The sequence below is a fragment of the Hyperoodon ampullatus genome (assembly GCF_949752795.1).
Source record: "Hyperoodon ampullatus genome assembly, chromosome: 9".
Taxonomy (NCBI): domain Eukaryota; kingdom Metazoa; phylum Chordata; class Mammalia; order Artiodactyla; family Ziphiidae; genus Hyperoodon; species Hyperoodon ampullatus.
This window is the reverse complement of record NC_136922.1, coordinates 64,760,827-64,779,332: the sequence shown is the minus strand read 5'-3', so window position 1 is coordinate 64,779,332 and position 18,506 is coordinate 64,760,827. Positions and strand designations below refer to the sequence as shown.

The window sequence follows — 18,506 nt, the reverse complement described above, 5'->3', positions numbered from 1 at the left end:
ACTTGTGAACTTGTGATTAGAGTGGGAACTTTCAGTCCCACTCCTCAACCTCTGGGCGGGGGTGGGGGTGGGTGGGTGGGGTTGGGAGGGGCGGCAGGGAGCTGGAGGTTGAGTTCAATAAAAGTCTTGAAATTGACATTGTTTATTAAGTACCCAAGAAATGTTAGTCATTGATGCTGTTTCCTTTTTGTGGTTTTCAAAAAGCAACATTCAAGGAAAAACACAAATATTCTTCAATGTGTAATGTGTAAAATGGTTAAACAGACTGTTATATCCATATCATGGAAGACAATTCAGCAATAGAAAAAAATGAAGTATTGATGCACAAAACAACTTAGATGAATCTCAAGGATATTATGCATAGATCAGTGGTTTCCAGTGGTTAAGTTTGGGGTGAGACTGTGACTATAAAATGGTCATAACAAGGGAATTCCCTGGCAGTCCAGTGGTTAGAACTCGACCTTTTCACTGCCAGGCGGGGTTTGATCCCTGGTCGGGGAACTAAGATCCCACAAGCCACAGCTGCTCTGCCGAAAAAAAAAAAAAAAAGGTCATAACATGGGAACCTCTTTGGGGTAAAGGATCCTGTTCTGTATCCTTAAACTGATGTCACACGACAAATTTCTTAGAACTATATACCTACCACAAAAATAGTTCCTGTGAAAACTGATGAAATTCAAGAAAGATGTATAATGGACTTTCTATATTGTACCAATGTCAACTTATTTGTTTTGCAATTGTACTATGGTTATAAGATAGAGTGGTAAGATGGTACCTTAGGGGGCTGTGTGAAAGGTACATGGGAATTCTCTGCACTATTTTTGCAACTTCTATGGGAATCTAAAATTATTTCAAAATGAAAATTAAAAAAAGAAAAAAACACTGGAAAGAAAAGAATACAGGAAGGAGAGAGGGAGGGAAGGAAGGAAGGAAGGAAAAAGAAAGATGCTTCCAACCAAGGTATCTTGCTAAGAAGAAAGAAATTAGATTAAAAACAAAAGTTACTGCTGAAACTGAAGAAAAAAATACATAGCAGATAAATAAATTTATAATGAATTTAATATATGTGGAAGAGCTTATAGAAAAAAATTTGCATCACTCATTATTGCTAACTGCATTATATAACCTTACAAATCAGCCTATGATTACACTTCAAATCTGGCAGCCAGACTTAAATGCAATAAACTCTTTTATTGTACTTTTATTGCTTTTGTTTAATTTGAGAGGGAAGTTACAGTATTTAATAAATGACATATATTCTCATTTATATACTCCAAAAGCATAGGAATACTATAAAATGCCATACTATTGGACCAAAGATACATCATTCTCTTGCAGCCCAGATCAGAATGTTCCCCAGCTTCCCAGCCTGAAATACCACCTAGTCACTCTGAATGCTCTGAAGACCCAGAATCAATGTAGATATTCTCATAGTTTTCCTGGACCTTCTTCAAATCACCTAGGCATTTTTAGTATAGCTTCAAAGTGGAACAAGTTTCCAAACAAGGTTTCAGAATCTTGTGGCAACCAAGCTGCCAGTTCAAATGTATTCCATGACAGTAGCAAGGGTAGATACAAAAATAATAATAAATTGAGAGCCATTAGTTAAAGTAAATAAGGCAAGGCAGAAATGAACTGAAGTTTAAAAAAAAAAGTAAATGAGATGAAAATTTAAGCCCACATGCCTTTTGATCCTACTTAAATCTGCATCCATATTCCATCAGGTTATTTTTTAGTGTACTGTTGAGTTACTAATGGTTTCTTTCAGATACAAGAAACTAATTATCTAACCCATAAAAGACTACAATGGTAATTTGTATTCAAAAGAAAGATGAAGGGGAATATGATCCCTACCTTTCATCCATCCATCCAGACCCAATTCCTGGCATATGCTAAAATGTTCCAATATGCTTTCTTCATTCAGTCAACAAATATTTATTGAACGCCTGCTATGTGCCAGGTACAATTCTTTGTGTATGTACGTGTAGAAACTTTTTAAATTCAGGATCTTGGTCATGAGGGCTTAAAATACAAAGCAATTGACACATACACATTTGGAAATATATTAAATGCTGTAGCTACACACACTCTACCACCTTCTGTTGTTGTTATAGTTACTAGATTTTTTATTTTTTACATTCCACATATAAGTGATATCATACAGTATTTGTCTTTCTGTGTCTGACTTATTTCACTAAGCATTAGTACCCTCCAAATCCACACATGTTGTTGCAAATATCAATGTTGATGGACACCTGGATTGCTTCCATATCTTGGCTATTGTAAATAATGCTACTATGAATGTTGGGGTGCCTAATTCACTAATGTTGAATTAGTGTTTTTGTTTTCTTCAGATATATACCCAGTAGTGGAACTGCTGGATCATATGGTAGTTCTTGTTTTATTTTCTTAAGGAACCTCCATACTGTTTTCCACAGTGGCTACATCTATTTACATTTCCACCAACAGCGTACAGAGGTACGCTTTTCTCCACATCCTTGCCTACACCTAAAGAAACTAGAAAAAGAACAAACAAAACCCAAAGTTAGTAGAAGGAAAGAAATCATAAAGATCAAAGCAGAAATAAACGAAATAGAGACAAAAAAAAGTAGAAAAGATCAATGAAACTAAGAGCTGGTTCTTTGAAAAGATAAATGAAATTGATACATCTTTAGCCAGACTCATCACGAAAAAAAGAGAGAGGGCCCAAATCAATAAAATCAGAAATGAAAAAGGAGAAGTTACAACCAAACCACAGAAATAAAAAGGATCATAAGAGATTAGTACAAACAACTCTATGCCAATAAAATGGACAACCTGGAAGAAATGGACAAAGTCCTAGAAATATACAATCCCCCAAGACTGAACCAGGAAGAAATAGAAAATATGAACAGATTAATTACTGGTAATGAAATTGAATCAGTAATTAAAAAAAAAAAAACCTCCCCCAAAAAAACAAACGTCCAGGACTAGGTGGCTTCATAGGTGAATTCTACCAAATATTTAGAGAAGATTTAATGCCTATCATTCTCAAACTATTCCAAAAAAATTGCAGAGGAAGGAATGCTTACAAATCAGTATGTGAGGCCAGCATCACTCTGATAACAAAACTAGACAAAGATGTCATACAAAAAAAGAAAATTACAGGCCAATATCATGATGAACATAGATGAAACATTGTTGAAATCCTCAACAAAATATTAGCAAACCAAATCCAACAATACATTAAAAGGATCATATATCTTTTAATGAATCTAAAAGGATCAAGTGGGATTTACACAGGGATGCAAGGATTTTTTCAATATCCATAGATCAATGTGATATACCACATTAACAAATGAAGAATAAAAAAACACATGATCATCTCAAAAGCTTTTGACAAAATTCAACATCCATTTATGATTTTAAAAAAGTCTCCAGAAATTGTGTATAGAAGGAACATACTGGAACATAATAAAGGCCATATATTATAAGCCCACAACTAACATCATACTCAATGGTGAAAAGCTAAAAGTATTTCCTCTAAGATCAGGAACAAGACAAAGATGCCTACTCTCACCACTTTTATTCAACATAGTATTGGAATTCCTAGCCACAGCAGTCAGACAAGAAAAAAAAAGGAAAGAAAAGGAATCCAAATTGGAAAGGAAGAAGTAAAACTTCATTGTTTGCAGATGACATGATACTACACATAGAAAATCCTAAAGGTGCCACCAAAAATCATCAATGAATTCAGTAAAGTTGCAGGATACAAAAATACAGAAATCTGTTGCTTTTCTATACACTAACAAGGAACTATCTGAAAGAGAAATTAAGGAAACAATCCCATTTGCAACTGCATCAAAAAGAATAAAATACCTAGGAATAAACCTACCTAAGGAGGTAAAAGACCTGTACTTGGAAAAGTAGAAGACACTGATGAAAGAAATTGAAGACAACACAAACAGATAGAAATACATACTGTGTTCATGGATTGGAAGAATTAATATTGTTAAAATGACCATACTGCCCAAGGCAATCTATAGATTCAATGCAATCCCTATCAAAATACCAATGGAATTTTTTACAGAAATAGAACAAATAATTTAAAAATTTGTATGGAAATGCAAAAGACCCCACATAGCCAAAACAGTCTTGAGAAAGAAGAAGAGAGCTAGAGGTATCATGCTCCCTGACTTCAGACTATACTACAGAGCTACAGTAATCTAAACAGTATGGTACTGGCACAAAAACAGATACATATATCAGTGGAACAGAATAGAGAGCCCAGAAGTAAACCCACGCATCTATGGTCAGTCTATGACAAAGGAGGCAAGAATATACAATGAGGAAAAGACTGTCTCTTCAATAAGTGATGCTGGGAAAACTGGGCAGCTACATGTAAAAACAATGAAATTAGAACATTTTCTACCACCATATACAAAAATAAGCTCACAATGCAGTAAAGACCTAAATGTAAGACTGGAAACCATAAAACTCCTAGAAGAAAACGTAAGTGGAACACTTTTGACATAAATCATAGCAATGTTTTTTTGGATCTGTCTCCTAAGGCAAAAGAAACAAAATCCAAAATAAACAAATGGGACCTAATTAAACTTAAAAGCATTTGCACAGCAAAGGAAACCATTGACAAAATGAAAAGACAACCTACTGAATGGGAGAAAATATTTGCAAGTGCTATGACCAATAAGGGGTTAATATCCAAAATATATAAACAGCTCATACAACTCAACATCAATAAAACAAACAACCCCCCAAAAACACAAAAAACCCAACCCAGGACTTCCCTGGTGGTGCTGTGGTTAAGAATCTGCCTGCCAGTGCAAGGGACATGGGTTCGATCCCTGGTCTGGGAAGATCCCACACGCCGCAGAGCAACTAAGCCTGTGTACCACAACTATGGAGTCTGTGCTCTAGCGCCCGCGAGCCACAACTACTGAGCCCGTGTGTGCTGCAACTATTGAAGCCCGTGCTTCTAGAGCCTGTGCTCCACAACAAGAGAAGCCACCGCAGTGAGAAGCCCGCGCACAGCAACGAAGACCAACGCAGCCAAAAATAAATAAATAAATTTATAAAGAAAAACAAACAAACTGATTAAAAGATTGGCAGAAGACCTGAATAGACATTTTTCCAACGAAGGCATACAAATGGCCAACAGTCACATGAAAATATGCTCAAATCATTAATCATTGGAGAAATGCAATCAAAAACACAATGAGATATCACCTCACAACTGTCAGAACGGCTATCTTCAAAAAGACCACAAAAAAGAAATGTTGAGGATGTGGAGATAAGGGAGCCCTTGTACACTGTTAATGGAAATGTAATTTGGTACAGCCACTTTTTTTTTAATGTGTGTGTAATAAGGACACTTAACATGAGATCTATCCTCTTAAATTTTTAAAAGTATACAATACAGTATTATTAATTATAGATACATGTGGTACAGCAAATCTGTAGAACTTATTCATCCTGCATAACTAAAATTTTATAGCCGTTGCACAGCAACTCCCCATGTCTCTGTCCCCTGGACCCTAGTAACCACATTCTATTCTCTGTTTCTTTCTATGAGTTTGTCCGTTTTTGACACCTCATTTAAGTGAAATCATGCAGTATTTGTTCTTCTTTGAAGCTGGCATATTTCACTTAGTGTACTGTCTTCCAGATTTATCCTTATTTTTATATATGATGTAATTTCTTTCTTGTTTCTAGGTACAGTTCTAAAGCCAAAAATACATCAGAAAACAAAAATCTCTGCCATTAATAAGGTTATTGTATCAGGAAGAGAGACACAATAACCATAATGAATAAATTCTACACTAGTCTGTCAGTCTGTCAGAGACAGTAAGTGCTATGGTAAGAGTGATGGGGATCAGAATTGCCCGAGTTGGAAGGACTGAAATTACATATAGGGTGGCCAGGGTAATGATCACTGAGAAAGTAACTTTTGAGCAAATATTAAAAGAAGATAAAGGAGAATATAGGAATACATATACTTACAGCCCATTGTGAGGACTTTAGCTTTTACTATGAGTGGACTGGGGAACCATTGGAGGGTTTTGAGCAAAGGGGTGATATGATTTGATGTACTGTACAAAGTATCACTATGGATACCATGTATGGAACAGACTGTGAAGGAGCATGGATAGATTTTGGAGGGAACATTTTTTAGAAGGCTACTGCAATAATCCAGTCGAGAGATGATGGTAGAATAGACCAAAATGGTCGAAGTGGAGGTGAGAAGTTGTCTGATTCTGGATGTATTTTGGATCCAGATGGTGTGTTTGAGAGAGAGGTCAAGGATGACTCCAAAGTTTTTTGTTTGTTTGTTTGTTTGTTTTGCGGTACGCGGGCCTCTCACTGTTGTGGCCTCTCCCGTTGCGGAGCACAGGCTCCGGACGCGCAGGCTTAGCGGCCATGGCTCATGGGCCTAGCCGCTCCGCGGCATGTGGGATCTTCCCGGACCGGGGCACGAACCTGTGTCCCCTGCATCGGCAGGCGGACTCTCAACCACTGCACCACCAGGGAAGCCCGCTCCAAAGTTTTGACTTGAGTAACTGTACCGATGAAATTCCATTATTGAGACCAAGAATACAGTGAGTAGCAGAAGTTAGGAAGGAAGGTATAATGAGTTCAGCTTTGTACACATTAAGTGTGGATGTCAATTAGACATCTCAGTGGCGGTTCCAAATAAAAAGTTGGATATACCTGTGCAGGATGAAGCTCTGGGAAAGAGAGTAATCAGAATATACATGATACTTAAAGTCATAAAAACAGAAGGAGATCTCTTAGTGACTGAGGTATAGAGAAATGAAGAGGCAAAAGGACTGGGCTCTGGGGTGCTGTAGAGGTCAGGGAGAAGAGGAGTCACCAGAAGACTGAACAGGGGCATCTAAGGAGATCAAAGGAAAACCAGGAATGTTATCTGGAAGGAAGTGGGAAAAAAAAGTGTATCTAGGGAATTCCCTAGCAGTCCAGTGGTTAGGACTTTGCACTTTCACTGCCGAGGGCACAGGCTCAATCCCTGGTCAGGGAACTAAGATCCCGCAAATGGTGTGGCCAAAAAATAATAATAATACAAAATAAAAATAATTCCATTGTGACCTATTTTTTTTTAAAGTGTATCTAGAAAGAGGGAGTAACCAGCTATATCAAATGCTGCTGATCCACCATAAAGAATGAAGACTTGGGGAACAAGCTCCATTTGGAGTCACAGGGAAGGATAGAAATCAATAGGCGAACCAACAAGTAAGTGATCCTTTGCACATAGTCTGCAGGAGCCAGTGCAAAAAGAGTCTCAAGGAGATAAAATAGGAAGGGAAGATCTGCCCAACATCTGAAGAGGTCTTACTGTCCGCTCATGCGGACAGAAGAGAAAACCTCATGCGCCCTGCCTAGAGAACATATAAAACACCCAAGCAATGGTGCAAGGGAATTTTTCTTCTTCAGTCAAGGCTATTGAATGATATATACAAAATCAAAATGCTTAGATAAGAGACATGGCTTCTATTTGAATTTAAATAACTTCAAACAAGAAGTAATTGTATCAGGTAAAAATAGCTGTAATGTGACAAAGGCCTTGAACACCTTTGTTTGTGAAAAAAATTCTGTCAAGTTGTTAGAATGAAGAGAAAAATGTCTCCATTAAGCAAAACTAACTTTCCAACATTGTCTATATCAAACTGTAATTTCCCATGGACTTCAAACATAAAACCGAAGATCTATTTCTGTTGACAAAATAACATTGGCAAACTTTAATTCCTTCTTGCTTCTCCTGTTCTATCAATTCTCTTTAGCTACCCCTCCCTCCATTTGTTAACTCCTTAAAGTCTCTTAAAGCCCCCAATCACAACTTAGTTCCTTGCTACTGAAAGTGTAGTGCCCAGACGAGGAGCATCAGCAACACCCAAGAGCTTGTTAGAAATGTGGAATCTTGGCCTCACCCCAAACAACATCCCCAGGTGGTTCACATTCACCCCAACACTTGAGAAGCACTGGTTGAACTGACACTTGATTGCCTTAGGTGGATGTTTCTTTATAGCAGGACTTCCCTCTTCTTTTTCCTAGGACCTCTGCCAAGTTCCAAGGCATGAAAAAGACCATTACTTTCTAATCAAAGAGCTTTTATAGCTAAAAGGTATCCAAAATCATTTGGTTTTTTCCTTTTGCAGGATAAGAAAGCAAAGCCTAGAGATATGACATTACTTCTCTAAGCACAGCTAATGGCAGAAGCTAGCTTCTGCCTACTTTCTTCCTGCTCTTTAGTTTCTTGTATGCTGTCACCATCCCACAACTTAATATCCAAAGAAATGAGAGAGCAGGTGTCAGTGGTGTGTTTTTAGTTTTGCTTTACATTGTTTTAATTTTTAACAGGAGTGTTAATGTGAGGAGATCTTAAACCTACATCCAACAAATGGCTCTTCTTCACAAGAATACTACTTAACTACTTCAAACCAAGGCCAAGTCAATTATCCTACCAGAGCAAAGTGTAAGGTCGTGCATAGCAAAATTCATAAATTTACATCAAATTCCTGCATATTTTTCCCATGGTTCCTGCTGTCCCAAGTGGCCTCATGTATCATTGTAGACAATAATTTACTGAAAAACAAAGGTTTACATACATAAAAAGCTAAAAACAACAAGAGAGAAACCAAACATATGGACTGATAGTAGCCACCATGTGTTTCCCAGTTCTGCAAAAGGCATTCATGCACCCAGTGGTTAATTCCAGACTTGTTTTCTTACCAGATGCCTGCTCAGGTGAGCCCTATCCCACCTTTCTAAGAACTCTCCACAAATTTCCCTTTAAGCAGAACACCTGCCAGGGTCCCAGGGCTGGAATGACTAGAGCAAGAGCAGAGGATGCAGAGAAAACAACCCTTACTGCTCCCTCTTATTCTCCTGCTCCAACTTCTTCCATGTCCTGGGCAAAGAGAGCACCTCAGCAAGTAGCATCACAGAGTTGGCGTGATTCACCCCCACAAGTAGTTCCACTGCATTCCCTTCCTGTCATCCCCAGAGAAAAGCAGAGGAAACTGCATCCGTCCCTTGAAAGAGACCAGGAAGGTGAGAACAAGTCCTGCTACTCACAAAGAGAAAATGATGGAAGAGGTGATGACTGACTGAGATGTAGCAGAAAAAGGACGAACACCTACTTGTTCCAGCCTAACTTCAAGCCAACTGTGCTGTGTTGCCATAGCAAGTTTTTATGTGTGTGGCATAAAACGCATAACGTAAAATTTACCAACATAACAATTTTTAAAGGTACAATACAATAGGGCTTCCCTGGTGGCGCAGTGGTTGACAGTCCGCCTGCCGATGCAGGGGACACGGGTTCGTGCCCCGGTCCGGGAAGATCCCACATGCCGCGGAGCGGCTGGGCCCGTGAGCCATGGCCGCTGAGCCTGCGCGTCCGGAGCCTGTGCTCCGCAACGGGAGAGGCCACAACAGTGAGAGACCCGCGTACCGCAAAAATAAATAAATTAAAAAGGCACAGTACAGTAGTATATAGGCACATAGTTTTGCAGCAGATTTCTAGAAGTTTTTCATCTTGCAAAACTGAAACTCAGGGCTTCCCTGGTGGCGCAGTGGTTGGGAGTCTGCCTGCCGATGTGGGGGACACGGGTTCGTGCCCCGGTCCGGGAGGATCCCACGTGCCGCAGAGCAGCTGGGCCCGTGAGCCATGGCCGCTGAGCCTGCACGTCCGGAGCCTGTGCTCCGCAGCGGGAGAGGCCGCAGCGGTGAGAGGCCCGCGTACCGCAAAAAAAAAAAAACTGAAACTCAATACTCAGTTGAACGATATTTCTCTTCCCCAGACCCCACAACCACCATTCTACTTTCTGTTTCTAAGAGTGACTAATCACATAAGCAGACTAATGCAGCACTTTTGTGTGTGTGTGTGTGTGTGTGTGAGAGAGAGACTGGCTTATTTAACTTACTTTAGCATGATGTCTTCAGGATTCATCCATGTTGTCAAATACTGGAGAATTTCCCGCTTTTTAAAGGCTGAATAGTACTCCATTTGATGTACATACCACATTTTCTTTATCCATTCATCTTTTGATGGACATTTAGGTTGTTTCCACATCTTGGCTATTATACATAGTGTTGCAATGAACATAAGAGGGCTGAAATTTCTTTGAGTACCTACTTTCAGTTCTTTTGGATATATACCCTGACATGGGATTACTGGATCATATGGTAATTCTATTTTTAATTTTTTGAGGAACCTCCACACTTTTTCCACAGTGGCGGCAGCAATTTACATTTCCACCAACAGTGCACAAGGGTTCCAATTCTCCACATCCTCACCAACACTTTTGTTTTTTTGACAATGGTTGTCCTAACGTGTGAGGTGATATGTCATTGTGGGTTTGATTCGCATTTTCCTGATGATAAGTGATATCGAGTATCTTTTCGTAAGCTTCTTGGCCAATTGTCTATTTGAGGCTTTTGCCTAGTTTTTAATAGGGTTGTTTTTTTGTTATTGACAATTTTTTAACATAATCTGGATACTAACCCCTTATCAGATAAACGGTTTGCAAATATTTTCTCACATTCTGTAGGTCGCCTTTTTACTCCCTTGTTTTCTTCGCTGCACCCTGCAGTCTGTCAGAGCACTTTACAGCCAAGCTACTGCGCAAGTCACATAGCTGAGCCCGCATGCCTTCTGGGGGTTGTAGTCCTGAGCGTCAGAGGCGGGTGGAAGGCGGAGGATATTTTCTGAGTGATGGTTAGAATCAGATCTCTACTGGGCGGGGCTGGAATGAACCACTGCCTGGTCCTCATTAGCAGAGAGAGAGAGAATTAATTCCAAGTCCCCTTTTCTGTCCTCAGTCTCTCGGACCCAGGTTCTGAGAAGATCCGCTTCCCCACCTTGGCCGCCCACGCAGGCTAGTCCCTCCTCCTCCCTCCGTCTTCCCGCCGCTGGGCGCTCGTGGGTGGGGCTTTACTGGGGGCGGGGCTCATGCAAGCAGGGCGGGGCGTCGGGGCTTCTTCACTGGCTGGCGCTTCCGAGGCCCGCAGCTACATAGTGACCTCTTTTCTTGGAACGCGAGGCGCAGGAGGTCCCGTCCATGGACCGATCCGCAGTGGCGAGGGTGGGCGCGGTAGCGAGCGCCAGCGTGTGCGCCGTCGTGGCGGGGGCGGTGCTGGCCCAGTACATTTTCACCTTGAAGAGAAAGACGGGCCGAAAGACCAAGATCATCGAGATGGTGAGTATGGGGGCTCTTCGCTACGGAGCGCTTAGGGGGCCGCGGGTGGTCCGTCCGGCCTCGCCTAACGGTGCCCACCGCTGCTGGAATGAGAGGGGCCCACAGGGGAGCCGTTCGTCCCGCGTGCGGCCACCCCGCGGCCAGGTGACCTCGACGGCAGCGCTCGGCTTCTCATGGGCTTTGTTATGTCTCCATTTGAAACAAAAACAGCAAAATAGGTGATTCGGAAACAAGCTGCCTCCCGCTGCAAAAACCCGTTTTTTCGAGAAATAAACGGACGTTTCTGGGCAGATTTCTCCTTCCCTCATCCCGCGTCAAACCGTTGCAACAATCCCATTTTGATGAGGGTTTTTTTTTTTTTTTTGCACCGTGGCTAGGATGAGTTTGATTATGACAAGGTGTAACTTCTCAGTGGTTAATTAAAGGAATGCCATTTAACCCAGCTGGAGTTCAAAATGGTTTATTTTGTATTTGAATGTTATTCCTTCTTGTCTCAAACTGCCGGGATGTACCTTCGTGTTCATTTTTTCCCCGCAAGCCTCTTACGTAACGTTTTAGACATTTATTTCCAATTTTATTGTAAGACAGTGTTTGAAGAATTCCACTTGAGGTACATTATAAGCAATATTTTCTCCAAAGTTAGGGATTTTTTTAGGTTTTTGTTTTTTAATTAGAGCCCACTCGTCAAGACAGTTTTCTCAGTGAGTTGCATTCTAATATACTTCCTGGAGTGAAGAATCCCGTGTATACTCCGGATGAGGTACTACACGCGTGAACTTCTGGGGTCAAGTATTTTTGACAAGTCAGTTGACAATTTACCGCTGTACTAAATAATATCATTTTAGGTTCATGTTAGAATACTTAGCCCAATCATATGTTCTAATTGATCAAAGAAACTTTTTGTGCCGTTGTTTGCTATTGGCCCTAGGTTGAATACAGAAATATTTTTCCATAGTTAAAAGTAAAAAAAAAAAAAATGTTAATTCCCACATATCTCATATGCCAATAGTTTTGTTTATTGGTAGGTACGGTTAAATTAGTCTTAGATTATTATTACATAGTCTTTCTCCATCTCTGTACTCACAGCAGCAAATGTTTTTATCTCAAAAATTTCATTTTGTTTATGTTGCTGTCCTGCATAGAAAACTTTGGTGGCTTCCTTTTGTTCCAAACCAAAAATGTATAATACAAATGTGGGGAAAAACCCCACATTGCCATACCTTCTTGTATGTACTTAGACTGTGGATTAGTCTATCACTTCTCCTCTAAACCAGGTAGAGGTAAAAAATCAATGCTTTCACAAAATCCACAATGAAGCTATTATAAGAACAGTTTGCCATCTTTGTGAAAATAATTAAGGCCCATTGTTTGTAGTATAGAAATCAGTCAACCTTTATATATACATGATACGTTATATTAATTCAGGCATAAGGACAAGTAGTCTTGTGGCTACAGCATAATGTACAGATGTGTATTTGTTTTTTCATTAATTAATTTATTTATTTATTTATTTTTGGCTGCGTTGGGTCTTCGTTGCTGCGCGCGGGCTTTCTCTAGTTGCGGCGAGCAGGGGCTACTCTTGGTTGTGGTGCGCGGGCTTCTCATTGTGGTGGCTTCTCTTGTTGTGGAGCATGGGCTCTAGGGAGGGTGGGCTTCAGTAGTTGTGGCACGTGGGCTCAGTAGTTGTGGCTCGCAAGCTCTAGAGCGCAGGCTCAGTAGTTGTGGCACACGGGCTTAGTTGCTCCGCAGCATGTGGGATCTTCCTGGACCAGGGGTCGAATCCCTGTCCCCTGCATTGGTAGGTGGATTCTTAAATTTATTTATTTATTTTATATTTATTTTTGGCTGTGTTGGGTCTTCATTTCTGTGCGAGGGCTTTCTCCAGTTGCGGAGAGCGGGGGCCACTCTTCATCGCGGTGCGCGGGCCTCTCACTGTCGCAGCCTCTCCCGTTGCGGAGCACAGGCTCCAGACGCTCAGGCTCAGTAGTTGTGGTTCATGGGCCTAGCCGCTCCGTGGCATGTGGGATCTTCCCGGACCGGGGCACGAACCCGTGTCCCCTGCATTGGCAGGCGGATTCTTAACCACTGCGCCACCAGGGAAGCCCGGTAGGGGGATTCTTAACTACTGCGACACCAGGAAGCCACAGATGTGTATTTGGAAGGAAGAGATGGGGAATGTGGGCAAAGAGGCCAAATTGTAAAGGAATCTTGTGAAGCCATTCTAAAGACTTTGCCCTTTATCTTGTAGGCAATAGTGGGCCATGAACGGTTTTTAAACAGGATAGTTGCATGTTCAAAACTATATTTTATACAGATCACTTAGACAAGATAGGGTGAAAGGGGAGAGCCTGGAAAGAAGGAAATAATTTAGGAGGTTGTTGGCAGTATTCATTGTGAAAGATGATTAGGGTCTAGACTGGGAAACAAGCCATCAGAGGATAAACATTTCAGAGGTAAAATCAACAGGACTTAGTGGTACTACAAACTCTGGACTCATACAGACCTAGCTTTGAATGTAGGCTTTCTCATTTATCAAGCTGTGTGATCTTGGGCAAGTTATTTAACTCCTCTGAGTCTGTATCTTCATCTATTAATTGGAAGATGATAATACTACCTACTTCATGGGATAGTTGTGAAGATTACATGAAATAACACAGTGGACATAATTGCTATCATTTGTGAGCTTATCATTATTTATGATCATTAAATAAAGAGATTAATCACCGGGGTGGGGGGGATTGCAAGCTAAATGGTGATACTGGCTACATTATTAGCCAAGATAGAAAGGGGGAAAGAAAGAGGAGGCAGGGACAGTGTGGAACAATAAGTTCACTTTGTCCTGTTTAGCCAAGTAGAAATGTCCATAAATTAGTTAAAATAAGTAAAGTGCTTAGAAAAGCATTTGTTGCCATATATTGGCCCATAGTAATATATAGTATATACATTACCTGTTATTATTAGCAACAGCAACTGAAAATGTAGTGCTGGAGTTGCGAAGATAAACTGGGACTAGAAACTACTTTCTCAAGTGTCTAGCCTCTTGGCAGTAATAGTGGAAATGATAATAATTTCTCACCCATAACTTTGCAGCAAGATGAAAAAAGAAAACTTAGAATACTGACATATAGTGGGTGTTCAGTAAAGAAAACAGATCTCAGAGATGGGGTAACAGGACATGTTTCCAAAAGAAGGGGCAGAGGCAGAAGGGTCAGTCTGCACAGATCAAAAATTGACTGAAAGCCTTGTGGGTTGGACAGCCGCTAGAAGAACAATGCAGTGAAGAAGACCAGAAAGTGATTGTCGAGTACAAAAATACTTCTGCCGTCAGTGTACGTTTGGTTTGGTTTTGGTTCTGAATGGTTGGCACGTGACCATGTTGGCAGGCAGAATGGCAGTGAAAAACGAGTGCTTAAAGAAATGAGAGAGAAGGAACGGAGTTCCCTGGTGGTCCAGTGGTTAGCACTCGGCTGCCATGGTCTGGGTTCAGTCCCTGGTTGGGGAACTAAGATCTCCCAAGCCCCACAGCTTGGCCAAAAAAAAAAAAAACAGAGCGGGAGAGGAAAATCAAGCTGAGTTCCAGAGGAGATAGGAAGGTAGGGGATAGAGAACACAGGTGGACAGATGCCTTTTTAAAGGAATAAGAAACATCCCTCTCTCTAAGAGTGAATAGTAGCCCCTCGCTATCCATGGGGGATTGGTTCCAGGACCCGCTTGGATACCAAAGTCCAGGATGCTCAAGACCCTTTTATAAGATGCTGTAGTATTTACTTATAACCTATACACAACCTCCTATATACTTTAAATCATCTCTAGATTATCTCTAATACCTAATACAATGTAAATAGTTGTAAATACAATGTAAGTGCTATGTAAATTGTTGCCAGTAAGCAGCAAATTCAAGTTTTGCTTTTTGGAACTTTCTGGAATTTTTTCCCCCACATATTTTCAGTCCTTTGTTGGTTGAATCGCTGATGTGGAACTGACAGATATGGATGGCCGACTGTACTACTCACTGATTTATAGCATCCACTTATTTCTGCATATTTTAATTTACATTATGTCTTATTTTCAGCCCTGCACTAACTGTGTCTACTTACTTTGTTCTTTACTTCTGTCCAGTTGACTTAATTTCTCCTACTAAATGGCACCTCTTTCCAATTTTTATATACCAACTGTTTTCTTTTTTGTTTATTTTGTATTACCAGAATATATTCTGGTTTTACTTTTTACCAGCAGATTACTTATTTTTCTCCAATAGAAAACTAATTCCAAAAAAAGATGAGATGGTTTAATCTTATTCAGTTCTTCTCATATCCTTTATTAAAGGTACAAACTTAGTTATAAGATAAGTACTAGGGTTATAATGTACAACGTAATGACTATAGCTAATACTGCTGTAGGATATATAGGAAGGCTGCTAAGAGATTAAATCCTAAAAGTTCTCATCACAAACAGAGACTTTTTTTTTTTGGCTTTCTTATTGTATCTGCATGAGATGATGGATGCTAAGTAAACTTATTGCAGAAATCATTTCACAGTATATGTATGTCAAATCATTATGCTGTATACCTTAAATTTATACAGTGACATGTATATGTATATATTGTATAAATACAATTTATGTATATTTATAGAGTTATATCTCTATAAATTTGGGGGTGGGGAATTCTCCCAAGGTAGAAGTACCTAACAAATGAAATAAAATGGAAGCACAAAACCAGAACAAATGTATAGTCTCAACACTATTCCCTAAAGAGCAACAAAGAGGGTGGAAATTATTTGGACAGCAGGAATAGGAGAGATGGAACTGTCACTGGAAGTTCCCCAACCAGTTAAAATTGTCATTTCTAATTTAAACACATCTCAAGTATTTATGGCTTCCTTGTGAACATCAGCAGTTATTCCTTAAATAGCTGGTGCTGTTTTTGAAACTTCAGTGTGTTTCCTTCCTGGAGATAAACTTCTAACAAAAACTTCTTCCTTTCTTCTAAAGATAACATCAAATGTTTTCTGGGTACTATTCTAAGTGGAAAGCCCACTATTGAGTCTGTATTTAGATATATTTAGAAAAGGGAGGGGGGAAAACCAAGATTCAAACAGCTGCTTTAGTGGATCAACACTATCACATAGGCTTTTAAAATATTTCTATAACTCAACTTTCATCTAACTTATATCAGTACAGAAATTTATGACCTTTTAGCACCTGTTTTGAGTTCTTGATTTGTTCTGTGAAGCATATTCCCTGAACTCCTGTGGCATTTCCTGATGATTTCTCATAATTTAGCAATTTATGTACTCTCTTATATTGTTTACTGTAATGTATATTCTTGAAGAGTCTGGATTGGTGCATAGTTCTTTGTCATCCTTTTTTATTAATTGTACCTGACTAAGAGAAACAGAGACCTCAAATCAGTGGCTTTATTAAACAGTACAGATTTTATTTTTTTAGTGTAACGAGAAGTCCAAAAAATAGGCAGTTGCTGGTGTTAATTAGAGGGTACAAGGATATGAAGAGGTCTTTGAAACGTCCTTGGCTTTTCTCATGGTCACAAGGTGGCTGTTGTAGTCCTGGCCAACATCTCCATCTTCCAGGCAGCAGAAAGGAGGAAGTAGGGAGGAGAATACTTATTTAATAAGCAAAACTTTCTTCTTGCATGTCACTGGAGGGAACAGTGTCGTATGGTCATCCTAACTGTAAGTGAAGCTGAGGATTTTTTTTTTTTGATTGAGCAACTTGCCACCCTCTGACAAAATTGAGATTCTATTAGTAAGAAGAAGAGGAGGGTGTGTATTACGTAATTACCAGTCTACCATGCCACACCACAGTGCCTGTTCTTTTTTCATATCATTGACTATTCAGTAAATATTCAATATTTAATCAAATGAAAACACCTGTATATAATATAATATTACCAGTGGTCAGTAGGCTGGTAGAAAGATAGAGCATTCCAACTATTCCAAGTATTTGGTAATACAGCAGTAGAGAATACAAATTCTGAATAGCTTTGATCTTCTGTCCACCCCAAGAGTAAAGATTTATTCATTCACACCTGAAATATCTAGATCTTAAATAGCTTCTGCACATGGCCACTGCCATGATACATGCTAATGAGATTTAGAAGCTAATCTCCCAAATGTGTCACAACTAGCTTAAACACTAAAGTCCTAACAGTACTTCTAGAATGAATGAATATAAATGTCTTGAGAGAGAGATTAACAGAAGGCTTTGTGGAGTTCAAAGGAACAGGAGATGACATTGGGTAATGTTCGATGGATGTGGTGGTATTTGAGGGGTAACAATCATGATTAGTCCAATTTGAATAAAATATATTGCCAAATAAGGAAAATACATTAAAATCTTAACTTTGGCAAAGAAAATATCCAAGGTCATCTTGAATCTCCAAATTTGGAAGTATGGAAATGTTTCTACCAGGCATATGACTTTGTCTTTTCAAAGCACATTTGTCATGTTTCCTGTGTGTTATCCTCATGCAGCGAGTTAACCACATTTTCAACTTCAGTGAAAAGTGTGATCTCTTATCTAGTGAGCCATTTTTATATTAGCTAGAATAGTTCCTGAAAAAGTTTTAGCTTTACAAATTTTTTTTTTGCTTATTCCTTTTGTTGTGAATTCATTTACATGACAGACAGAGCCACCCTTGAACCAGATACTAATATTTTTAATTTATTCAAGAATTTTGTTTTCTGGCTAAAAGCTGTCATATCCTTAGATCCTTTTACTTTCTTCGTCTAACAAGCTCCCCCCCACCCCCCCACCCGTGATTCTGAGGCTTGCAAAAGTTTGAGAACCATTGAAGTAAACAATTCAAATTCTTGCCTTCAGCAAAATTACAAATTTTACAAGTCACAAGACTTCCAAGTCTTGTGCTCACAAATAGTGAAAGTTGGGGCTGCCAGAAATTACTGTGTGAAGAAGAGAAAGCAGAGTGATGAGGATGTAGAAAAATGGGCACTTTCATTTACTCTGGAGGTGGTATACATTGGTTAAATAAATAATAGTGCATGGTTAAATTATGGTGCATTTGTATAATAAAATATTGTGCAGCTTTGGAAACAAAAAAGTAAATCTGCATGAGTTAACATTTTAAAAAGCTCAAACGAGTTGGCCAAGAGGCACATGAAAAACTGCTCAACATCACTAATTATTAGAGAAATGCAAATCAAAACTACAATGAGGTATCACCGGTATCACCTCGCACCAGTTAGAATGGGCATCATCAGAAAATCTACAAACAACAAATGCAGGAGAGGGTGTGGAGAAAAGGGAACCCT

The 18,506-nt window shown here is 39.6% G+C and overlaps 2 protein-coding genes across 15 annotated transcripts in view; both read left to right on the top strand.

Moving 5' to 3' along the window:
• RP9 (RP9 pre-mRNA splicing factor) overlaps positions 1 to 18,506 on the top strand; it is a 175,234-nt gene that overhangs the window by 36,314 nt on the left and 120,414 nt on the right. The window lies entirely within an intron of this gene.
• Positions 11,076 to 18,506, top strand: part of NT5C3A (5'-nucleotidase, cytosolic IIIA) — a gene marked incomplete at its 5' end in the record, with an annotated part of 41,160 nt that continues 33,729 nt past the window's right edge. For all 3 annotated transcript variants that reach the window (XM_079710843.1, XM_079710846.1, XM_079710842.1), the window contains one exon: positions 11,076 to 11,213. In XM_079710843.1, the coding sequence (XP_079566969.1) occupies positions 11,076 to 11,213 (138 nt within the window). The remainder of the gene's footprint in view (positions 11,214 to 18,506) is intronic.